The following is a 24,891-nucleotide window of genomic DNA, read 5'->3' on the forward strand; positions in this document are numbered from 1 at the left end:
TTACCATAGTTTTCATTTTGTCTGAATATTTGAATACACTCTCACTCGCAATATTATTTCCCATTTACTCGAAGCATTACTTTTGGATAAATGAACTTTCTTTGCTGTTGCAGAGTTTTGTTATCAATCATTCAATTGTGGCGGCAATTTCCGGTATGAGAAAAAATATCCTTGACATGCCACATGTTAATGAAATTTATCTCATAAAAATATCTCTAATCATGTTACCATAATATCCATAAAACTCATTTATTTACATATATTATAAATTGTGTACAGTGTAATTCTTTATGTACAGTATATGGGTCAGTATACATGGTATATGTGGTAAAGGAGGGTATGACTATACATGCACAGATGTGTGTATTGCATTCACACTAAAATGACAGATGCATGAAGCAACCAGACCATCCACTCTACACCATGACGTTGGTCATTAAGCTACATCATGCAGGAAACTGTAAGATCGATTTCACTTAGTTTCAATGCTTATAACCTTATAAAGATTAATGGTGAATGGGGTCAGACTAGGTTAAGGACCCCCCCCCCCCCCAAAAAAAAAAAAAAAAAAGAGAGAGAGAGAGAGAAAGAGAGAGAATTAAGTAAATTGATAACTAACAAATGATAAATAATAATAAAGATATGGACCATTTACTGTAATGTATGTCTTGATATTATATAATTACCAGGGATGTAGCCGAGCTACCAAATAGGCGCTAAAGCAAATAGAGGAATAACTTCCTATAGATACACACTGGTACACACTGATACACACACACATGTACACCCTATTACACACACATTGATACACACTGATACACATTGGTACATCATGCAGGAAACTGTAAAAGTTTTGATGCTTATAACCTTATAACTAAGATTAATGGGGAATGGGGTCAGGCTAGGTTAATGACCCCCCAAAGAAAAGGGAGAGAGAGAGAGAGAATTAAGTAAATTGATAAATAAAAAAAATAATAATAATAGAAGAAAAACAAACATTTACTCTATATAGCACAGTTACTATATTAATGTATTCTTAACACTTGATATCATATTACCAGGGATGTAGCCGAGCTACCGACTAGGCGCTAAAGCAATTCGAGGAATAACTTCCTATAGATAGACACTGGTAATGGTGATTGCCGAATGTCTGTTTATTGTCACAAAACACAAAACAAACGTTTAAAATTCAACTGTTCAATACACTCGGAAAAATAATTGAATAATATAATAGTATTATTGTTCAAGTATTTACATTCACGATGCAATATTTAGGTGTATATACATACAGTATAATTTTTTTTGGTAAAATATTATAATTAAATAGAGCATTATTAAAAATACATTCATATAAAAGCAAGTTATACAACTCATTGATTCGATTGTTTACGACCGTTATGATATACTGTGTACATTTCCCTTTCTCTGTTGATCATGTAACACATCACCCAATTAATACGCTATTTTAACAAACACCTCGAACGACATTTTAATGAAGGCTTAACGGGCAGGTTTGCAAGGAGTTGATTGTAATGTAGAAAAAGTAGACAAAAGTAATATTGGTGAAGTTTGAACAAAAAATATATAAGAATTGTAAAGGTACGAAGTTTTACTTAGTGACGTCCTAAGCCAGCAGTTCGGTTCCCTATAGTCATGTGAAATAAAGCATCTATTTTTGTTAATATTTCAATATTTCATAGTGATTGAAATATTTTTCTCATTACACCGTGTACGAATAATGATGCATTTGATGCTAGAGTGAATCCACGGGGTAAGCTATTTTATAATTGCATTTTGTGGTATGTGTAGGCCTATCACATGACATGTAAGGGAGCTGCTTATACATGTATGTGACGTCACAAAACTTAAACTTCAAATATTCCAAACTCGCTTATGCTTTCACGGATATGCACAACCCTAGTTGGTACGTTTCCTTTGTTTCCCTCCTTTTAACAAAATCAACTAAACCCAGCGTCAACTTCCCCTTTAAACATGCAATATAAGTATTACAAAATACCTCTTAACGCGCGAAGCGAGTTAATGAGAGGTTATCTCAGGTCAGACTAGCTGGACAACAACATAGCCCGCCAGCGGTACGTAACAGGTGTTTTACAAGGAAGGAGCCTGGTCAGGCGAATTCCTTTGCCCTGGCGGAGATATGTTGCGATGCCAAATATGGTATTTTGTCGGACTTCACGAGGAGGCGTGGCCAAAAAATGTTGCGTTGCGAATTTTGGTATTTTTCGGACATTACAAGGAGGCGTGGCTAAAAATGCTACGTCGCGTTAGCTGACGTGGTAATTTCGGGAGGGGGCAAAAGCCAATTTCTAACAAGTTAGCATTCTTCTTCGTGGAGTCGATTTGAAAGCATCTTCCATCTCAATTCACCTGTCTTGTGCAACATACTTCCTGTATTTTTGTTATTCGTTCGTTGAACTCTTTAGTTGTGATCCTTCTAATTGTCTTTCTTACCCATTCATATATCTTAAAGAACGCTTCGCAGTTGAGAATTTATTCTTTTATCTAGGAACATACCTGTATATTTGTGTTATATCCGTTTGTTGGACTTTTGAGCTGTTAGGAGTCACAGTTTGCTCTAAGGACTTTTCAATTTCGCCACCCCTGCATTATTCAATCATGCCCAAGGTTAAGCCAGGCAAAAAGTTAAGTCAGAGGAAGTCTACTCGTCGTTCGGTCCGAGATGCCGCCAGCCAGCCTTCTCCTGTCGACCTCGAGACAGACGTCGGCCAAGTTTTTACTTCTACGCAGAGTCCAGCTGCTGGAAGTTCGGCGTCGACAACCAACGGTGAGTTCGGGACAATGGGGGGCTCCTGGCCTCTTGTGACTTCTCCACAAGATCCGGTCATTCCCCAAATTCAATCCCAAGCTTCTCCTTCTATCCCTCCTGCCCATGTAGTTGAGGGGCTTAATAGTCATGATAATTTTACACCAGCCCCCAACCCTCCTTTTCCTACGCTGTCTGCGCAGCCAGATATGCTTAGCTGTGTGTGTGATGATTTGGGCGGGGAGGTGCCTTCCAGTGTTAAGGAGAAGATTTGGAAAGGTGAATTTGTAGAGTTAGGTGGATTACTAAAAAGGGAAAGCTTAAGTGAGGAAAGTTCCCAGTTGCAGGCCTTCAGCCTTTGTGCCACCGGGTCCGCTTTAATGCTTCGCCCCCAAAGCAAGGCTCCGGTGATCGCCAGCATAGAACAGTGGACATCTGCGTTCATTATTTACGCGTCTATATACTTGGAGCGACACTGTATGCGTGCGCGCGAGCTCCTCAAGTATATGGATATCGTTCGCTCTATTGTGCGTTTTGGGGGTTTCAATTGGCGGGCCTATGACATTCAATTTCGGTTACGTCAGGCCCGTCATCCACATCGTTCCTGGGCTGTCATAGACACCGAGCTATGGCTGACAGTAGCTTCGACGCCCGGTCGAGCAGCGTTTTCGTCTTTTGGGGGTAACCAGCCCTTTCGGCCATACGACCGGTCGTTTCGGCGGGGTAGTTTCCCATCCTCAGGATATGCCAACAGACAAGGGGCAATTCGGGCCCCTGGCGCCGCGCCTGCCCCCTTCCGCTCCTCACCAGTCTGTTTCGCCTTTAACGCTGGGTCATGCCAACGCACCGCCTGTCGTTATGCTCACCGGTGCGGAAAATGCTCCTCAGCAGCGCATGGCTCACACACCTGCAACTCTGCCGCTGCAATCGCCAAACAGAAGCCTAGCTCCAACTCCAATTAAACTTGGCAGCATGCTCCCATTTCTTAGACGGCACCATAATCAACATAATGCAGCTTTTCTGATTTCTGGTTTTAGGTTGGGTTTTTCATTGGGTTTCACAGGCGAGCGTCGCTCTGTGTTCTCGCGTAATTTGAAATCTGCTAGGGAGCATAGGGACATGCTGTTGGAGAAAGTTGGTAAGGAAGTTAGTTTAGGGAGAATGTCAGGTCCTTTCCAAGACCCGCCTTTCGATAACTTTCGCTGCTCCCCGGTAGGGCTCGTCCCCAAGCGAAATCCGGGAGAATTCCGTCTAATTCAGCATCTATCTTCTCCTCGGGGGGCTTCGGTTAATGACCACATTGATTCCGATTTATGTTCCGTGAATTACACTTCATTTGACAAGGCGGTTGATCTCGTTGCTCGCTTGGGAGCTAGTGCTCTCATGGGAAAAACCGATATAAAATCCGCTTTTCGCTTACTACCAGTGAATCCCTCCGATTTTGACCTTCTGGGGTTTTGCATTGATGGCGCGTATTACTTTGATAAATGCTTGCCAATGGGCTGCTCAATTTCATGTGCCCATTTTGAGCGTTTTAGCACTTTTCTTGAGTCATGTTGCCGTGAAATTGCGAATTCAGAGCAAATTTTGCATTATTTGGATGATTTCTTTTTTGTTGGCGCAACACGGCAGGAATGTCGTTCCTTGATGTATCATTTTAAGGCGATGTGCGAGGTTTTTGGCGTCCCGATAGCGGAGGAGAAGACTGAGGGGCCCGTTCCCACTATCATATTTTTAGGGCTTGAAATCGACGCGGCTGAGCAGAGAGTTCGGGTACCCAAGGAGAAAGTAAACGTGTTACAGGCAATGCTCATTGATTTTGTTAAGAAAGATAAGCTCTCGTTGCGGCAGTTGCAGTCGCTAATTGGCAGCCTTAATTTCGTGTGTAAAGCCGTGGCTCCCGGAAGAGCCTTCCTAAGGAGACTTATCGATCTTACTAAAGGGGTCCGCACCTCAAACCACCGGATAAGGCTTTCACGCGGCGCAAAAGAGGACATGCAGGCCTGGCTTACGTTTCTGTCCGATTTCAATGGCACAGTTATGTTTTCACACTCAACATGGGTAACTAATGCTCATTTTCAATTCTTTACTGACGCTGCGGGTAGCATTGGCTTTGGTATATCCTTCCAGGATAAGTGGGCTCAAGGGAAATGGCCAGCTGAAATACTGGAGAAGAATTATTCCATCGCTTTTCTAGAGCTTTTCCCAATAGTAGTCGGTATACGTATGTGGGGGGCTCTTCTAGCTAATTCTAAGGTCTTATTTTGGTCAGATAATCAAACAGTTGTTCATGTTGTTAATTCCTTAACTTCGAAATGTCCTAGTGTAATGAAACTGGTTCGTTTGCTTGTAGTTCTTTGTTTGGAACATAATATTATGTTCAAAGCACGTTACGTGCCAGGCTCTCGCAATGAAAAGGCTGATGCCCTCTCTCGTTTTCAGATGGACAGGTTTCGCAGGTTAGCACCAGGCGCAGATCTGGCTGGCAGCAAGCTTCCCGCCCATCTTTGGAGCAGCTTCATATAGAGAGAGAGCATCTGTTGTTTTCTTCGCGGGCGCCCGGCACTCATCATACTTATAGGAACGCTTGGTCTGTGTTTAAGCAGTTTCGGCTGCAATATCATTATGATATAAGTATACGTCCTGACGTTGAGCAGGTCGCTCAATTTATTGCTTATCTCTCCTGGAATGGGTATGCGGGGGCAACAATAAGTACATATATATCAGGCCTGGCTTTTACGATGCAAACATTGGGTTGGCCTGATGTGACTGACGCGTTTGTAATCCGGCGGCTGGTAGACGGGTGCAGGCGGAAAAATGCTCGCCGTGATACCCGGTGTCCCATAACCCTGCCTATTCTCAAATCCATCCTAAATTCATTGACTCACGTATGCGTTAATACGTATGATCTGGCATTGTTTCGGGCTGCCTTTCTAATCGCTTTCTTTGGTTTTCTTCGAGTAGGGGAGTTCACGTCTCGATCTAGACATGAACCCGTTCCTTTATCAGAAAAAGATGTTATTATTCAAGGGATGGGTAATCAAGCAAAATTGCGCATTGTGATTGCGAGGTCTAAAACAGATCAAACTGGACGTGGATGCTCGATTTTAATTCCACAGAATGTTGTTTCGTATTTATGCCCACTTCGCGCTGTAAATGATTACCTCGCTCTGCGGAGCTCGGTCGGCTCTGCCTTTTTCCGTCACTTTGACTCGTCACCCCTAACGAGGCACCAATTTGGCCAAGTTTTAAAGCGTGCCATTAGTTTTTGCGGGCTACCCGTTGCTCATTTCTCTTCCCATTCTTTCCGTATTGGGGCGGCAACTTCTGCAGCCATGGCAGGTGTTCCCGATGTTTGCATTCAAAATATGGGGCGCTGGGCTTCCAACACACACAGATTGTATATTCGACAACCTCTCCCCCCCTTAATTTAAGCAATTTTGCCAGTATGTTTATCACCCTTCTATGTTTAATACCAGTTTGTGCACAATTTAATATCGACCTAATGTTTATTTGTTTTTGTTTTTTGACAACCCCTAACGAGCAGTAAATATTAACCTTACTCTCTCTCTCTCTCGCTTGTTGCCATGGTGACGCAATGGTTATCTTACCCGTTAATAGTTCCACGGGCGCAGGCAGAATTGCTCGCCCACTGTTAGTAGATTGTGGTCTTTGCTACACTTATCGTGTTTATGGTAACTATGTACCCCCCCCCCTTTTTAGAATGTACAATTGGTGCCGCTGTTTCTTTCCTTTTCTCTCTTCCATGTGCAGTTATTTGGAGTCTCAACGTGGGTTGTGTCAGCATTCCACGGAATCGTAAGAGAGGAAGGGGACAATTCACGTTTCGCTGACGCGGGCAGTCCCGCTCTAGTTGGGGGCGGGCCCTCACTACTCGGCACGTGGCCGGGTCCTAAAACTCAATACATCCGCGAACAGGAGAACACTTGATTTCTTTGTCGCGGAGCGAAATCACTAGATTAACAGCTGTTTTACCTCCGTCGAGGACTCGCTGGCTCGGACGTCGCGAACAGTTGGAACTTTTTTATGAGCAGATGTTATGACCTGAATACCTTATCCAGAACTCACACGTGGTATCATCAGATCTCACGTCTTTACTACAAACTTCACTATTTACTGACTAAGCCCCGCCCCCCCCCCGCCTCTCCTTTATCTTAGTGCACTAGACTCTTCGCAAGTGGACTGAATGAGCATGAATCCTCCTAGATGGTTTAATTGTGCGTCCCTGTTCGTTTAATGCACCCCCCCCCCCTTTTCCCCGCTTCTTAGCGTGGACCTTGTAAATACAGCATGGTTTGAACTATTGGCATCATATTGTGTTGTGGCGGCGGGCTGACGATGAGTCATCCCGTTTGGCGGCATTCCATTTTTTGCCACAACACATTATGATTCTTCACTTATTTTGGGCTTCCTGAGATAATATTTTTCATTTATTTAGACCAATTTCGTATATTCCACTCCTCATGTTATAATGTGAACGGGGCTTGGTTCGTCACCCGATTTGGATGAGGCCACCAGCGAATTCCATTTCGGACCGAACATTAACGTTGCCTCGTTCACATTCTAGTTCAGGGCCGTTGGTGGGGCTTCTGAGCACTAGTTTCTGTTTTAAAAGTTTTCCTGCATAAGCTCGTGTTGCAAACGGGAATCTTTGCTTCGTAGCTTTGCAGATGGAATTTTACGTTGCCCACATTTGGCCAACATGACAAACTGGTGTCTTTGTCATGAATGTGGATGGACTGTTTTAATTGTCAATTGAGGAGATTGGTTTAATAACTTTAATTTTTCGCATATGACACATCTCAGGAGGCTTTACGTTTATATTATTATGTTTTGATTGTTGCATTATATTATGTTGGCTTTATTTGACAACACACCATTTTGCATTTTGGTATACATCATTTGGATGATGCTTTTCAGAAACAATTTTTATTAAACTCCACGGAAAATGCATTTACTCGCCTCTCGTGTATTTTGTCTGGGTTGAGATAATACCTCTTAACGCGCGAAGCGAGTTAATGAGAGGTTATCTCAGGTCAGACTAGCTGGACAACAACATAGCCCGCCAGCGGTACGTAACAGGTGTTTTACAAGGAAGGAGCCTGGTCAGGCGAATTCCTTTGCCCTGGCGGAGATATGTTGCGATGCCAAATATGGTATTTTGTCGGACTTCACGAGGAGGCGTGGCCAAAAAATGTTGCGTTGCGAATTTTGGTATTTTTCGGACATTACAAGGAGGCGTGGCTAAAAATGCTACGTCGCGTTAGCTGACGTGGTAATTTCGGGAGGGGGCAAAAGCCAATTTCTAACAAGTTAGCATTCTTCTTCGTGGAGTCGATTTGAAAGCATCTTCCATCTCAATTCACCTGTCTTGTGCAACATACTTCCTGTATTTTTCCCTCCTCCATCCCCTTGTCACCCCCACTAATTTTCAACGTCAAGATGTTTTGTTTCATGTTATTCATTCTAACCTGAATGTGAGCTTCGGGCCTTAAGCCTGGTCGCACACCCAAAGTGGGCCGCAAGGTAATTCCATCCAACCTGTTCACCTAATTTTGGATACCTTTTTGTATTTTACTTTGGTTTACCAGTTTAGTTAATTTATCATCAGGTGTTCAGGGGGGTGTTTTCGCCCTTGCTGGAGCTCGGCCTTTTCCTATCACATTATGATTCTTCACTTATTTTGGGCTTCCTGAGATAATATTTTTCATTTATTTAGACCAATTTCGTAGATTCCACTCCTCATGTTATAATGTGAACGGGGCTTGGTTCGTCACCCGATTTGGATGAGGCCACCAGCGAATTCCATTTCGGACCGAACATTAACGTTGCCTCGTTCACATTCTAGTTCAGGGCCGTTGGTGGGGCTTCTGAGCACTAGTTTCTGTTTTAAAAGTTTTCCTGCATAAGCTCGTGTTGCAAACGGGAATCTTTGCTTCGTAGCTTTGCAGATGGAATTTTACGTTGCCCACATTTGGCCAACATGACAAACTGGTGTCTTTGTCATGAATGTGGATGGACTGTTTTAATTGTCAATTGAGGAGATTGGTTTAATAACTTTAATTTTTCGCATATGACACATCTCAGGAGGCTTTACGTTTATATTATTATGTTTTGATTGTTGCATTATATTATGTTGGCTTTATTTGACAACACACCATTTTGCATTTTGGTATACATCATTTGGATGATGCTTTTCAGAAACAATTTTTATTAAACTCCACGGAAAATGCATTTACTCGCCTCTCGTGTATTTTGTCTGGGTTGAGATAATGCGATATCTAGTTTATCACAATACAGCGAATGAAAATATTACTTTGAATCTATCAAACTAGTTTAAAAATTTATGATTTTACTCAATCATGGAAAATTTATGCATGTCGTGTTTATAATTCTTGATACAGTGAATTGCCTTTTCAAAAGATATCATATAAAAAGGACATAAAAGAAAATAACAGACAGTATTAAGCTTAATAATTGCATAAGATCGTTCTTTGAAAAGGGTAATGTCAAGTTTCAATCTTTGACTAATTTAATTTTATTTAAATCTACTTGTATCCCGGAGTTAATAATCACTTTCAGTTATCAAAAACAGTTACCATATGCGATTCCTCTCTATAATATTACTGCAGGAATTCTTTCGTCTGTGTAAAACGGGTGAAACAGTAGTATCGCCGTCTTGAACCAGGAGGACAATAGACAAAGCCAATAAATGAGTTAAGTAAACCAAAAATATTATTATTATATTATATATAACCAAGAATATTAAACCTGAGTAGTCCCTCGCAGGTCTGTGAGTGGTCAATTATAATTTATGTTTCAATAATTCCTTTTTTTTACTTCAGGTTTACCCTTCACTCAGAATTCAAGACACACTTATATTTGGTCCATCCGATCATCATGACAGCAGAAAGTATGTAAACATCGATTTATTTATTTTTGTATGAATAAAAAACAAAAAACAGAGACAGAGAGGATACGTTATCACCGGCTCACTATCCATGTTAAGTGTACCACTGTCTTGTAAAACTCTAAATTTACGAGATCTTAATATTCACAGGTTTTCAATTAAGTGTTGTGCGTGTGTCGATGTTTATTGACTTAGCGTTTAAAGAGTAAAGATGTTTATTGGTTCTCTTTACAGGATGTGCGTAAGTGATGGCAATTAGAACATGACAGTTTGGTTTTAGTAACTCGCATACGAATAATTTGACAGTTCATGGCAACTCGATGTCTTTCGACGAGGGGGTTTCAGATTTCCACCCATTTCATCACTGGTAGCATACACGTACACTCCAATATCATCTTCCACTACCATGCTCGGAACGAGGTAACCACTTTTGTCCACCTGGTCCTCTTGCCATGATCTTGCGGATATCGTTTTCTTGCTTTCTACCAGAACTTCTGTTGGTGGATAGTGTGCTCTGGGGTTCCTTGAATTTTTGGCACGGAGGACAATTGGGCTCTCATCACCAACGCCTTGCGCCCCGTCAGGTAATAGATAGTCATCGTCATCCGATATGCAAATGGGAAGTTTCATCCCGATCGAGTCTGTGGATTGACTTTCGTTTAAGTTGGAACGGGTCTTTCCTTGCGCAGGATGGTTGACCCGTGGAACGAGAGCCGGGGATTTTCTTACTTGAATATCCGGACCACTTGCTCCCTTTTCTGCAGGGCTGGGATGCTTGGCTCTCTTTGTGATGTTACGGCTCAGAATGTCTTTCATTGACACATACACTGGCATTTTCCGATTTTCGTTTTTGTTGGCTCCTTCTTTTTGAGTCACAGATACATTATTACGCTTTCTCGTCTTGCAAATGAAAATAAGAAAGCAGAAAGTAATAACAAATAAAACTGATACCGAAACAATTAAAGGTAAAACTATAGTCATACCAAATGTTTTATCAAGAATATTGGTAGATCTTTTGTGAGAATGGTCAGAAAAATGAGACATGATTGTTAATAGTGCTTCCGATATCAAGATGTTCTCATTTTGGTCCTCACTTATCAGTTGACAGCTGACAATCAGTGGTTCGTCTGTAAGTACCTGAATGTCTTTTATCATCAGCATGCTTGCTTTGTTGGACTGCGTTATCTCCATTTTACTGATAAGGTCTCCTGGATCATACAATCTTGAAGACACGTTCCAATGAAACGTTCCGTTGGGTGCTTCCAAACTTGCGATGCAGACAAACATGGCATTCATTCCCTGCTGAATAACACTGTACAATGGATCAATCCGGACACCTTGGCGACGAACTTGAGCCAATAACCCCGATCGTTTATTTTGCATATAAGAGCAGGTCTCTTCAAAACGACCCTCGCCTATCATCCCGTTCAAGGCGCATGTGAAATTAAAGCATTCTTCGATATTGTTGAGCATCACCCTTGCCGTCACTATCTCACCAACAAAGTACTTGCTCAGGAGTTCCTTACCATTGCAGAACAACGTCGGCCATGCGTCAGGATGATCTTGAGCAGACCAGCTACACCTAACCTCCATCTCCTCTTCGTTTGCATTAATCAGATTCATCATCGGCGGAATATAAGACGCAGAACATTTTAACGAATGTGAAGGATTCGGTATTTTGGATCGGTCAAAGTCTGAAGTATCAAGCGAACTCGAAAAATCATTTCCAGGAATGACGATCACCTCTCCTGCCCAAAGTACTTGCTTGTCCAAACCTATAGAGCTGTAACACATGTAAATACCGCTCACGTCCTCACTCGCCATGTACACATCAAGGTAATATATGCGATTCAAACCATCAACCGTATCAACGCTTATTCCAAAGTTATCCCAATTGGTCCCATAGTCGAAGAGTATATCATTCTTGCTAATGAAACGGCGATATCGTATGGATAACCAGTAAACGTCATCGTTGTTGGCGGTTCCTGCTTGGCATTCCATAGTCGCACTTTCGCCAGCATTAACGGTAACTTGTTGAAATTCTACATCACCGATGTCCAGAGAAAGTGCAGTTATGCTGTAACAGCTTCCCAAAAGAAACAAAACACCTGTGAAGACCGAAGTTGCTTTCATCATGTCAATTAAAAGTGGGTGTTTTTTTTAAAACTAAAATCTTAAAAACTGACTGACGGTTATGCAGAGAAGATTATAAGGAGAGGAATAGTAAGTAGGTCTCACTGATCCAACTAAGTGTCCGTCTTCATGTGATGGCCGTGACGCCAATGATTAATTGTCAGTGTTATTTCAAACAAAGATAATATAAACAGCAGTCATTTCCTCTTTGACTGGACGCTCTTTATAATTGGAGTTAATGTTTCAACAGAGATTAGAAAACACTACAATGGAAATGATCAGACGATAGGATATTCGACTTGCGGATATTACACAACTTTTATATCCTGATGAAAAATAAACTGATTAAGAGGTCACCACGCTTGCCTTCTACCACCGAGTGATGTAGATAATCGTAGTTTCATTTACCATGGTCAGGTAAAATATTTTACCTCTGCATTCAATGATCAATGACGTCATGGCGGCAAAAGAGGGTGCCATACAGCATGTACAGTTGATGTGAATGCTAACTCTCCAAGGCTTTCCCTTAATGGACCAGCACAAATCAAATAAAACTTCACAAAGTCCATAAAAGGTACCTTCAAGATGTTAGGTTGTTTGATTACCATTTATCGAGTATGTTTAAATCCAGTACACATTAGGTTACGATAATGGTGATAATACAATTCAATAAAGATAATTGTGATGAAAATAAATATCGGTATCAATTCCCATATTCATTAAAAAAATAGATACAGATAAATTACTAAATAACTGACGAAGTGGTAAATCTGGAAAGTTATTCTCTAAGTGTTGTATTGATAAAAGGGGACGTTGCCCTTTTAATTAGATAAAGATCAAGCTCTCGGAACCCACCCCCCCCCCCCACCCCTGGTGTGAAAAATCATTCACGTTTGAACACCTATTGTATACACTAAAATGTTCTTGATTTTGCCAAATTAAGTTAAAATTTTTGCTTGAAGCCGTTGCATTTTTATTTTATCCTTACAGCGAGGCTCGGAAAAGACTGGAATTGCGATTTCAGTATTCATATCAATGTTCGGAACATTCATTCTTCATATCAAATTTCATTACAATTTATTTGAAATCGGATTGCAACGGATCGCTGTAATGTGCATCGGACTTTATTCTAAAACTCCAATTTGACAAAAAAAGGTGAAGCGATTGTATATATTTCTTAGTTATGTAGAAAGAGGCATTTGAAGGGTTTGAAGCTAAAATATTGTCATTTAGAGGAAACGCGATTCGCCACAGTGTACAAATATGGGTTGATTGATGAATTGATGGGTAGGACAAAGACTACAAGCCAGGCATAGATATCAGGGGTCACAACAACCACATCGGCCTGGACTAGGATTCCAATGACAATGATTGGCATCCAACAGCACAGATCAGTTCCAACAATGAGGAACATCTTGCTGGCCATCTTCACCTGATCTAGGGACTTTGACTTCCGGCCAGCACTCCTTCCAGCGAAGTACACCTTGATGAAAACTGCTATGTAGCACAAGCAGATCACCACAAAGTTGAGCAGATTAACACCAAGGAAGAGGGCAATCGCATACTGCCAAGTGGGAATCGATGTCCCAGAAATAATGGCGAATTCGGTAAAGCCGTACATCGACTTGGTGTAAGTATCTACTGCGGCATACAGATCAATCTGCTTGCGGATGAGGGGAAGACCAACGCAAACGTCACTGAGACTGTATGCGTCGGTGTTCAAAAAGCCAAATGCGATTGAAATGCTACTGACCAGAAGAGCCAGTGCCCAGGTGAAGCCAGAGAAAACACGAGCAGAGACAACCCCCAGTCGCTTTTGACTGAAGGGAAATACAATGCAGACTAATCGATCAACTGAAATGAGAGTGATAAGAAACACGGATGCCTCACTGCTTAAGACGGAGATGAATCCTGCAATTTGACAGGTATTGCTCTTTCGCCATTCTTCGGATCTACCCTCCCAGAAGTAGGAATCCCCTATGTATATATCCATTACAGCTAAGATGATCATATAGACACCCATCAGAAAATCGGACACAGCTAAGTTGGTAATCAGTGTTGACTGAACAGAAGATATAGTGGTTTCGTGCTTGGTTCGCAACCTCATGATAATGACAAACGCGTTGCCAACCAAAGCGCTGAGACCGAGTATCCAGATAAACACCTTGATGGTTGTGTTTTGAAGAAATGTCTTGCGGCAGGTAAAGAGTGGGTGTGGTGGTTCTCTATTTACACATTCAGCACCAACCGGACGTAGACAGCACAGTCTTGGGTCATACACATGTCTGTATGAAAAAATACAGTTATATTGATCTATTGTTACAATCCCATTATATCAATACGCGTTTGAGACACAACGCAGGCACTAAGTACGAAAACTAAAATAAGAGAAAATAATTGCGATGGAAGAAATTTCCAAATCCAAACATTGAATCGAATTTCGTCTAATATTCGAAAAACATATAACAGGAATCGAATTTGTTTGACAAAAACTAAAGACAAGGGGTAAAAAAAAATGATCGTGATTAACCAAGAGAAATACGTATCACACAAGCATAGGCGGGGGTCCCCCCTAAATTTGAGGTGGGGGACGATCCCTCCCCCTAAATTTTTCGTTGATGACCTTTTTTTTTTTTTTTTTTTTTTTTTTTGCTTGTCAAAAATTGTTTTCGGTTCCCCCAAAAATGTTGGTTGATATGTAACTTTTTTTAGTTTTGCTTGTTAACATTTTTTGGTGGTCCCCCCTAAATTGTTTGGCTTCCGCCGCCAATGCACACAAGTAATACTTACAAAACCTTTAGATTCACAAGGCCTTCGAAAAGCTCGGGATAGAGAAGCATTGGTTTTGAGGATCTGGTCATTATACGCCTTTAAAGATAATAATAATAATAATATTGTTATTGAGACTACTGGTTACCCGTCTGAATCAACAAAATTTAGATGACATCCATACACAGGATGAGAGGTAAAACCAACATTTAATAGAAGTCATAGAAACATTTTCCATCTGATTTTATTCAAATCCTTGAGTGGAATAATAATACTACTGTCATTGGTGATTCTGCAAGAAGAGAATGCATTCCATTTTTGCAAACGAGAGAGACTTATTATCTTGGCTTTTAAGATTTATTTCTTTTACGGAATATTCGTCTTTTAAATTTGATGTTAGTCGTTGACAACGGAAATTATGTTGTTAAAAATTACCCCCCTCGTCCGAGAAAGGAAACATTTTTTTTTATTACTTCTTCAATATTGGCACGTTTTTATTTGAAATACTCATTACGTAGGCGAAAATTTACTCTGATGCCCCAAGAGGGTTTTGAGTGTTAATAAACTTTCAACTTTCACACTTTCAAACATCAACATAAACCAAAAAAATGCTCTATAATAATACGATATAATATTGGCAAGATCATACATGCCTCAATGTTTTTACTTTGACATTTATTTTATTCATGTACTTACAAATCTGTAAGTTGAGGTTGGTCGCGAAAGGTCCCCGGTTCAATGAAGTAGATAGGGTTGCGGACCAATACCCTTGGGAGAAAAGCAAATATATAGAGAAATTCTTCAAGAAATTCATTAAAAAAATGTCGGTGTGTTATTCTCTTAGATTATGTAGGTTTGGAATTGAACGTTACCAAATCCATCCATCTGTTTGTTTTTGAAAATCTTGAACCCATCTCCTACGGTTTAACGTTGTACAGATGATTATACTGCCTCTTGAAAATCAGAACCTATCTCATGCAGGGGTGTAATTTAACAGCAGACTGTCGTCTTAAATGTTAAAGTCAAGAAGTTATTACAAATCGATTGGCCATCAGTGAGTTTACCGGCTATATGGAGTTATAAACTTCTAACCTTCTTTTAATCGTCTTTTGATGAGTGATTGATAGTAAGCATGTTTCAATTGATTCTCAAGCCTTTTTTATGTCACTTTCTTCGATTTTATCCTGGATGCATTTTAGATGACTAATCGATAAACTCAAGTGATGTATTTATTTGTGGTAAAGACCGTAACATGGACTCACAACATGATAAACTGCTCCCCCATTCCTTCCAGTATTGAAGCATTGAAGGATGTCATCAGGTTGTCCTCCAGAATCCTTGTTAACAAAAAATGTCAAGAGAAGACATTTGAATCAGTAATAGTTTCTTCACCGTTCCTATTCTAAATACTAATTTTGCCAGAGCAAAAACATTAAAATTTCGCCGTTTCAATTTAATTCGCTTCAATTTGCGATACTCACATCCTGAAAATAATCAACTTTTTTTCAACCCACATTTCTAAGAATTTATGCCTTACCAATCCCAAAATCATTAGTCGCCCACAAATCAAATCAACATATTAATTATGATCCTTTTCTTTGGAATTATTTACCTACATGAGCTGAAACATAAATAATCCGCACTTAATGCCATGTTAGATCATCGTCTAGCATATAAATCACTAATTCTATTCTCTGATATTTTTTTTAACATTTCTCCTTTATTCATTATTTCTCCTATTTTCACTGTAGCTTTATTAATGCAGCGGTATCATACTGGAACCCTTTCTCCTCAATTAATGAATATGTTTTCTTTCAATTGTAATATACATAATCACTATACAAGGTCTTCAAGACAACTTCACAGATGAAATTACAAGAATGACTTATCTAAATTTTCATTGCGTCACACTGGTCCCACAATATGGAATAGTCTGAATCTTGAACAATTTAATATTACCTTTCATGATATTTTTAAAAAGCAATATAAAAATAAACTGATCCAAAGTTACTAAGATCCTCATCGTACTATAAATTTCCATTAGGTTTGCTTTGTGTCTTGTTGTTGATGTTTTTTTTTTTTTGTCTTTGCTTTTGTTCTTTTGCTACTTGCCACATCCATATATTACAATTATTTTAAGAATCAATTTACTTTGGGTGTGTGCGTTTTAACAAGCCTTCTCCTGGCTTTTTTAGTGCACTCATGTTTCCCATTCATTTATCCTTCGTCTTGTTTTATATTGTTTCAATGATCTGGCAACAATACTTTGATTATCACTTTCGCTTGTATTTATTTATGTTTTAATGATATGTTTTAATTTCTATTGTCTTCTTTGTTTGTACATGATCATGATATCAACTTGCATTTTTGATGAATTGGAAATAAATGCTGAATTGAATTGAATTGAATATATTGTTGTCTTCCTGTAAATTTACTTGCAATTTACCCCCATTTGTACGAGCTTTTCTGCAATATTCTAAATTTCTTATCACTTGAGACCGAATCAACCTTGTCGACATCTGCCAAGCTGTTCTTGATGGTAGCGCCTCCATTCCGTAAATAGCCCCCTTTCGCAATCCTCACGGACGCTAATATTAGGGTCCCCTAACACAAAAGTTAACGCTTAATCATACACTTGATTTTTAAGATTGATTGTACATTATAGTCAATAGAATCAAACGTAAAAAACTGCTCTACAATCAATGCTAAGCTTTGTGTAACAGGGGGTTACAGGCCCTACAGATCTGATTTTCATGTGCAAAATTCTTTCCCGCGACACCCGCACCATAAATGCATGTACATTACGACTGATGACTGGAGATATTCGAAATGCAGGACCTACAATAGATTATGACATGTATAAGAAAGTGTTTTTTCAAACAAATCGGGTACATATTGAGTGAGGAAAAAGTTACTGAATTAAGGCTTAGATATAGATCATTACAGTCCATCGAATCGATATTGCATTTAATGTGGATTATTGGTGGATCTCTGGCAATTGATTCCATGGGTCAAATCACCTCTCCAGCCGAAACCATTTCGCATGCGTTGATTATGTACACAGCATGTATACGTCTGAACAGGGACGTGAGAGGCCGTCCTTGGTCTGAACACGTACCAGCCGAATTTGCGGGTTTTTTTCTTTTGTTTACTCCTACACAAACAATCTGCCTCTAGCACACAATGTAATGGGCATTATGTTTTACTTTCGCCAGAAATGGGGGATTAGATTCGAATTCCCGGGGGGACCACTTCCATTGATGAGTGGATACCAGGCACGGTTTCGAAAAGCACCCTAAACAAGGGAAGCAAGGCTTTTCCAGATTATGAAAATGCATCTCTTAACAAGTATTTAGCTTGTGAAACCCTACAAGTATTGAAAACATATCCTCCTTTTCAGTATTTTAAACATCGTTTTTGACACCCTTATAACGTTACATAGGCCTATACGTAACGTACTTGCCCACTCTTTCCCTTTTTACGCGTGGTCGCGCCTGGTATCCACTCTTCAATGGAAGTGGGGCCCCCGGGCGGCCTCTCGAGCTCTGGGAGGAACCAAATGTGGCTTTGGAAAGTCGTCCTAAATCGGATATATCACTGTTACCATTATGATAGTAGCAACCATAATTTTGCACCCGAAACGCAGATTGAATGTTTCCGTTCCAGATGCGAAACGAAAAAAAAATTTCATGTCACACAATTTGCATTGCAGGACAGAGTTTTACGACCATGACGACGGGCCCAAATGTCTCTTCCAAAATCAACTACCGTCGCAAATAAGCGTTCGCGTTCTCCAACGAAAGGTCGGGACTGTCTCACCTTTACAACTATGAATTGTCTTAATTTTTGCTCATTGTTTTTGCCAACTTTATGTCTTGGTGACAGAAATGCATACTTACAGCCGTTGTAAGGAGCCACCTAAATCGGTAAACGTCCCTGGGCGAAGCTCGGCTAGGCTGTTGTCCTCGAAATTACTAACGTAAAACAAAACAAAACAAAACAAATATCGTAATATGTTCGACCGTTGCTTTTGAGGAGGCCTTATTAAGATTAAACGTGAGTCGAGTTCACGTCAATTTAAAATCAAGCATTTTGACATGAACAATGTCCCATTGGCAGATTACCCCCCCCCCCCCCCCCGAAAAAAAGGGTAAATTGACATATTCGGTGACCATTTCTATAGTTATCAATAACTTTAGGAATTTATAGTCCCGGCTTATAGTAAGGCCTATGAGAATGATCAATAATCAATATACAAATGGGATATTATCATTTTTGTCATCAAACTTGTTGCCTTGATTAATGTTTTATGCAATACCCTTTATAAGAATACTACAGTCTGCTCAGACAAACACATTTATAAAGAAACCTTAATAAAACAGGTAATTTTTCTGCGTACTCCCCTTCGTTCGTGCCTATATTTCGACCAATTAGGTGTCTCTGCAAAAAAAAATGAAATGGTATACGCAGCGTTTCTCGACATGGAATGTTGTGATTGCCGTAGTCTTTGTACAAGGACGACCCTGTTGTAGTATAATTATAGGTTATATGTTAAGTAGATCATTCTTACATGAAGAAAAGGTTGTGCAGGTCCCGAAAACAACCCTCGTCAAGACGGTGGATCTTGTTTTCATCTAAAAATCTGTCGATCAAAATGATGAGACATAAAAAAAAAGTTCTTAAGGAAAATGCAAATTTTTTTGGTTAAAGTAACACTTTGTAATTATACTTTTCGATGTTTAAATGAAAATGTATAAATAACACACAGTGGGTTCTCGAACTTCGCGGATGACCCCGAGGTCTGAATTTTCAAAACCAACAATATCCTTGGTTCGTTTTGTAAAGCGGTAGCACCCCTACATTGCGTTTTGACGGAAGTGAGTGACGAGAAGTTGTTGGTACTATATATGACAGATATGTGCAATTAACCCAAAGAGATTGTGTAGCAGAAACGTAGTTATTATCAGTAATAAAATTGTTAATATGATAAATGCCAATTTGAAATTAAAACTTCCGGACGAACTTTCACTATAACTACAACATTATGATAAGGATATAAGGCCACATTGTGTTCAGCGATAAATAACATACTCACAATAGACGTAGGTTGTACAATCCTCGAAATGTCCCATTTTCTAAGACGGATAGGGAATTGTTTAGAGCTCGCCTGTGTATTGAAATTACAAAAATATGGGGACATCCCGATAGACCGCGGGTCCGATAGACCGCGGGTCCGTTAGACCGCGGGTCCGATAGACCGCGGGTCCGATAGTCCGCGGGTCCGATAGACCGCGGGTCCGATAGTCCGCAGTGTGTGTAAAATTATGATCAGATATATCAAATGTCATCGAGAGGTCCAAAGGTCAAATGATACGAGGCCATGGGGTTCTATCAGGTGCGGATCCATGGATGGCCGAGGGGGAACTGCCTCACCCCCCCCCCCCCCCACCCCCAGCTCAAAAAAAAAGAGGGGGGAAGAGGGGAAAAGGGAGAGAATTAAAAAAGAAAGAGGAAGATGGGAAAAGAAGAGAATAGAAAAGAGAGTAAGAAGGAGAAAGGAAGAGAAGAAAAAGGGGAAAGGAAAGACAAAGAAAAAAAGGGAGAAGAAAAGGGGAAAGAAGAGGGAAAAAAGAGGAGGGAAAAGGAAGAGAAGAAAAGAAAGGAGAAAGGAAAAGGAGGAAAAAGAAGAAAAAAAAGAGGAAGGAAGAGAAGAATATTTAAATAGAGAGGAAGATGAAAAGAAAGATAAGAAAAAGAGAGAGAGGGGAAGAGGGGAAAAGAAGAGAAGAAAGAGAGAGAGGGAGGAAGGGGAGAGAGAGAAGAAAAAAGATTAAAAGAGAAAAAAGGGAGAAGGAAAGAAAAAGAAAAAGGGAGAAGTAAAGGGGAAAAGAGAAAAAAAGTGGAAGAGGGAAAAGAAAGAAAAGAAAAGAACGGAGTAAGGTAAAGGGGAAAAAGAAGAAGAAAAAAGAGAGAGAGTAAGTGGGAAGAGAGGAAAAACGAGAAAAGAGAGAGGGAAAGAAAAGACAGCAAAAAGAGAAGAAAAGGGGGAAAGAAAAGATGGGGGGAAAGAGTAGAAAGGGAGGAAAAGAAGAGGGGGAAAGAAAGAGAGAAAGAAAGAGAAAGGAAGGAAGGGGAATGAGGATAAAAGAAAGAAAAAAAAGAAAGAAAAGGAGATGGGAAACGGAAGAGGGAGATGTTGACCTGGACGTCGATTTGATGGCGCCAAAATGACGTTCGAACTATGGGGCGCCGAATTGATGTTCGATCTAGCGGGGCACCAAATTGATGTTCGAACTAGGGGAGCGCTAATTTGAATTTTGACCATAATGCGACAAATACATGTTTCAGAGAGGAGAGGGGGGGGGGGGCAAAGTTATATTTCACATGATGGGGGCGCCAAGTTTATGTTCAACCGAGGGCGCCAAATTGACCTTGAACTTAGAGGGCTTCATGCAAATTCATTTTCGACCGGGGACGCAACATTGCCTGTTTATAGTAAAATATATGTCCTGCCAAAATACTTCAATTAATGCGGCTGAATTAAAATATCCCGTTTTTACGATAACAGAGAAAAAAAATGTTTTCGAGTTTTAAGTCTGTTTAGCGAGATAGATACCCTGTTCAGGGTCACAAAAAAGGGTTATTATCAAATTCAGCTCGCGCTACGCGCTCGCAATATTTGATTAATGAGGTATGCATCCTCTGCTTCAATCCCACATGTAAGTGTTAGTGTTTTTCAAGTCAACATACATAGGTCGATCCAGGGGGCAAAGATTTTGCCCCCCCCCCCCCCATGGTGGCGCAAAAAGGGGTAAGAAACAGAAAAAAGGAAGAGAAAAGGACAAGCAATTAGAATAGGAATTATACCTTAGTCCTTCTTAAGTCAGTATATAAATACAGCTCAATAGGCTGATATGTAGTTTAAAATATCAAGTTTTGATATCAATATACAAAACATAATTCAGCTCGGACATCGATCTTTCATTATTTTGTTTTATTTACCAATTTATGTTCTAAGTGCTCTGGAAAATGTCCGTTTTATGGTTTGAATCAACATTTTGTGCGCTCGCACTATATGCCAAGTAGGCCTACGTATTGTCTTTTTATATTTCATATAAGATTCTCTAAATATACCTTTTCAGGTGTCTCGATTGTAAAAAAAAATAATAAAGGCCTATGAGCTAGCGCTGTGCGCTCGCGTTTTGATTGGTGAGTTATGTATACCTATATATTAATTTTATAACAAACTACTTAAATCCCCCCATTAAAAAAAATCCGGATCGCGATTTGTGCCTGCATTATTTGCTAAAAATATATCAACCAATGAATCCTATTCATGATTACAAAAATACCTAAAATATCCAGTTTTCAGGCCTCATGCACTGTCAACAAATTTCACACACTCATTAGGCTTAACAGATTAATAAATATGAAATAAAATTTGTATAAATTCATTTTAACTAAATTGTCCCTTTTTCAGAAATAAATTTTTAGGAAAAGAAAGAGAAGATAGTCATCATTCTTATATGATGACAAAATGTCCTTAGGCCTAAAATGTCTCGATCCTAGGTCAAATAAATAATAAAATATCAGCTCGCGCTTCGCGCTCGCATTATTTATATAGTACTATCAAATTTCCCTATATACACAGTGCTGTAAACAGTGCTTAAATTGACCCTTTTCATATCGGAATTTCAAATATTATTTTCAGCTCGGGCTCTGCGCTCGCATTATTGATTTTTATGATGAAAAATGAAATGTATTCAGATTGCCAGGATTCTGTCTAACTCTAAAACACGCGCACGCATGTTTTTAGGATACAAAGCTTGATCTTATTCAAAACGTGCTAAAATTATCCAGTTTCGAATCAGAATATCAAAAAAAATTTGCTCGCGCTTTGCGCTCGCATTATTATTGTAGGAAGATACCAAAAATTACCCATCCTTTTTCATGATTGACAAACATGAATCGAATGTCCCATTGGGGGATTTGAAATCTCATCTTTTTAGGTTGGAATATCAAAAATGTTCAGCTCGCGCTTCGCGCTCGCATTATTTAATCGTTGAAATATGTATCGTCTTAATGGCTAACTGCAAAACATCCTTAACATGTCCCTTTTCGACCAGGCCAGAACGAATATTTAACATTTCTGCTCGGCTTCGCGCTCGTGGTAATTATCTAGTTACATACGCGCTGTTCAGGTTCACAAACATTGCCCAAAATGTTCAATTTTCAGGACAAAATACATGAAATTTCATTTTTAGATTACATAGGGCTTAAGACATTATTACACATTTATGTTGCTTATAAAGTAAAGCTAGGAAATGACTGTTAGGACATGGGTGTTTTGCCCCCCCCCCCAAAAAAAAAAAAAAAAGAAGAGAGAATCAAGACTAAGAAAAATAGAGAGAAAATGTAAGGGATTAGGATGAAATATAATATTATTTTCTAAATATTATGTCAAAATCTATCACAACCTTGTATTTTGTAATAAAAATGTCAGCATATTTGCTTGCTCGCTTCGCTCACTGGCAACTTCTTATTAATTTTATGCGATACACCATATCGAGCCCCCTCGAAATTGTTGGCTCATTACGGCACTGGGACAACCCCTTCAAAGAAACAAAAAAAAAATCAACTTTGAGCGGCCGATCGGGGAAAATATGGGAGAAAAAATGGCCCCTCACCCTAATGGCGGAAGCTGGGTCCGCCCCTGACTTAGGCTTTCAGGATATAATACATGATAAATCTATTTTTAAAAAATCAGATCGAGCTTCGCGTTCTCATTATTTATTTAGGCCTTGTGAGATACCTCAATTTGTTTTTAAGAATGAAATATCAGATTTTCTTTGACGTCTACCCCCCCCCCATTTCATTTATTTTTTTAACTTGGTGCCCTCGCCACCCACCCCCCCCCCCCCCGTGCACCCATGCTGAATAAATACGCCACTGATGAGGAGAATTAGTCGATTGCTTCGAGATTGCATTATTCCCAAGAGGTTATCATTAATATTATTGAAGGGTATTCTAACACAACAGTACAGAAACTACAGCTCCCGTTCACAGAATATTCTAGTAGGGCCTACTCTGGCGAGAAGTTAAACCAAATTGAACCCCCCCCCCAAAAAAAAAAAAAATAAAAATAAAAATCGCTCGTGCTTTCCGCTCCCATTGATATTACATTATATATTCATGGATTTTTTTTTCAAGAACACATGAAAAAGTGGTCTTTGGTTTTTTTTAAATGTGATTATAAGATAATTCAAAATCCATTTAAGGCACTTTAGTTAGCCTGGCCGGGAGGGAGTGGGCGCCATTTTTCGAAAAGTACACATATGGGCGCCAAAAATCAGGTCAAATTTGCCCCCCCCCTCCCTCCCCACGAAATCCTGGATCCGCGCCTGGGTTCTATAACAATAACCCAATTAGGGCAATTACCCCCTGACAACTACTTCAAGGAAAATATTATCCCCATATTTTTACCGGCGGGGACTGATACCCCCCCCCCGGAAATTTACCCTCCAGATAATTACCCCGGATAATTACCCCTAGTATGGAGCCTTGAAAATGCCATTAACGCGACGACATGGCGTGGTACTTTATCTTGCCATGTCTTAATTAATCATTGGCGGTGGAAGGCAAACAAATTTAGGGGGGTCCACCTGAAATTTTGGGATGGACACAGGTAAAAAAATTGACAAGCAAATCAACCAAAATTTATAGGAAGGACCACCAATTTTGAAAATTTTTTGACAAGAAAAAAAGGTTATAAACCAAAATTAGGGGGACAAAAAGATTTTAGGGGGGGGTCCACCTCAATTTAGGGGGGGACGTAGAAAACAAATTGACAAGCAAAAAAAAAGGTTCTCAACTAAAAGTCTAGGGGGGACCGTCCCCCCACCTCAAATTTAGGAGGAAAGGTCCCCCCCCCCCCCCCGCTTCCGCCGCCTAAGTAATTAATACGCTTATTATTTCGACATAGCGATATATTCTATCTTGTCAAGTCGATATGTCCACATGGCGAGATATGAAGTGTACAAGTCCCGGCGAGAATCCCGATATATCGCTATGTTGACATGTAACTTATTTAAGTCGACTTGGCAAGATAAAGTATCTCGCCATGTCGTCAAGTCGATGGCTCCGTATGGCGTCTAGAGGGTAAATTTCCGGGGGGGGGGGGGTAACAGTCCCTGACGATAAAATATGGGGATAATATTTTCCTTGAAGTAGATGTCAGGGGGCGATTGTCCTTTGGGTCATCGTTATATAACCC

At 40.0% G+C, this 24,891-nt stretch overlaps 2 protein-coding genes across 2 annotated transcripts; one reads left to right on the forward strand and one right to left on the reverse strand.

Moving 5' to 3' along the window:
* The first annotated feature begins 2,018 nt into the window (after nt 1-2,018).
* LOC135153924 (uncharacterized) lies at nt 2,019-9,064 on the forward strand. Its single transcript, XM_064098832.1, has 2 exons — nt 2,019-2,806; nt 5,228-9,064. The coding sequence occupies exons 1-2, from the start codon at nt 2,638-2,640 to the stop codon at nt 6,217-6,219; spliced, it is 1,161 nt and encodes a 386-aa protein (XP_063954902.1). The 5' UTR covers nt 2,019-2,637; the 3' UTR covers nt 6,220-9,064.
* Nucleotides 9,065-13,033: 3,969 nt separating this feature from the next.
* LOC129264856 (G-protein coupled receptor GRL101-like) lies at nt 13,034-14,711 on the reverse strand. The gene is made up of 2 exons (XM_054902816.2): nt 14,640-14,711; nt 13,034-14,134 (listed from the first exon to the last, which is right to left on the reverse strand). The coding sequence occupies exons 1-2, from the start codon at nt 14,708-14,710 to the stop codon at nt 13,075-13,077; spliced, it is 1,131 nt and encodes a 376-aa protein (XP_054758791.2). The 5' UTR covers nt 14,711; the 3' UTR covers nt 13,034-13,074.
* Between the last annotated feature and the right edge of the window lie 10,180 nt (nt 14,712-24,891).

The sequence above is a fragment of the Lytechinus pictus genome, chromosome 1 (assembly GCF_037042905.1).
Source record: "Lytechinus pictus isolate F3 Inbred chromosome 1, Lp3.0, whole genome shotgun sequence".
In the NCBI taxonomy this organism is placed as follows: domain Eukaryota; kingdom Metazoa; phylum Echinodermata; class Echinoidea; order Temnopleuroida; family Toxopneustidae; genus Lytechinus; species Lytechinus pictus.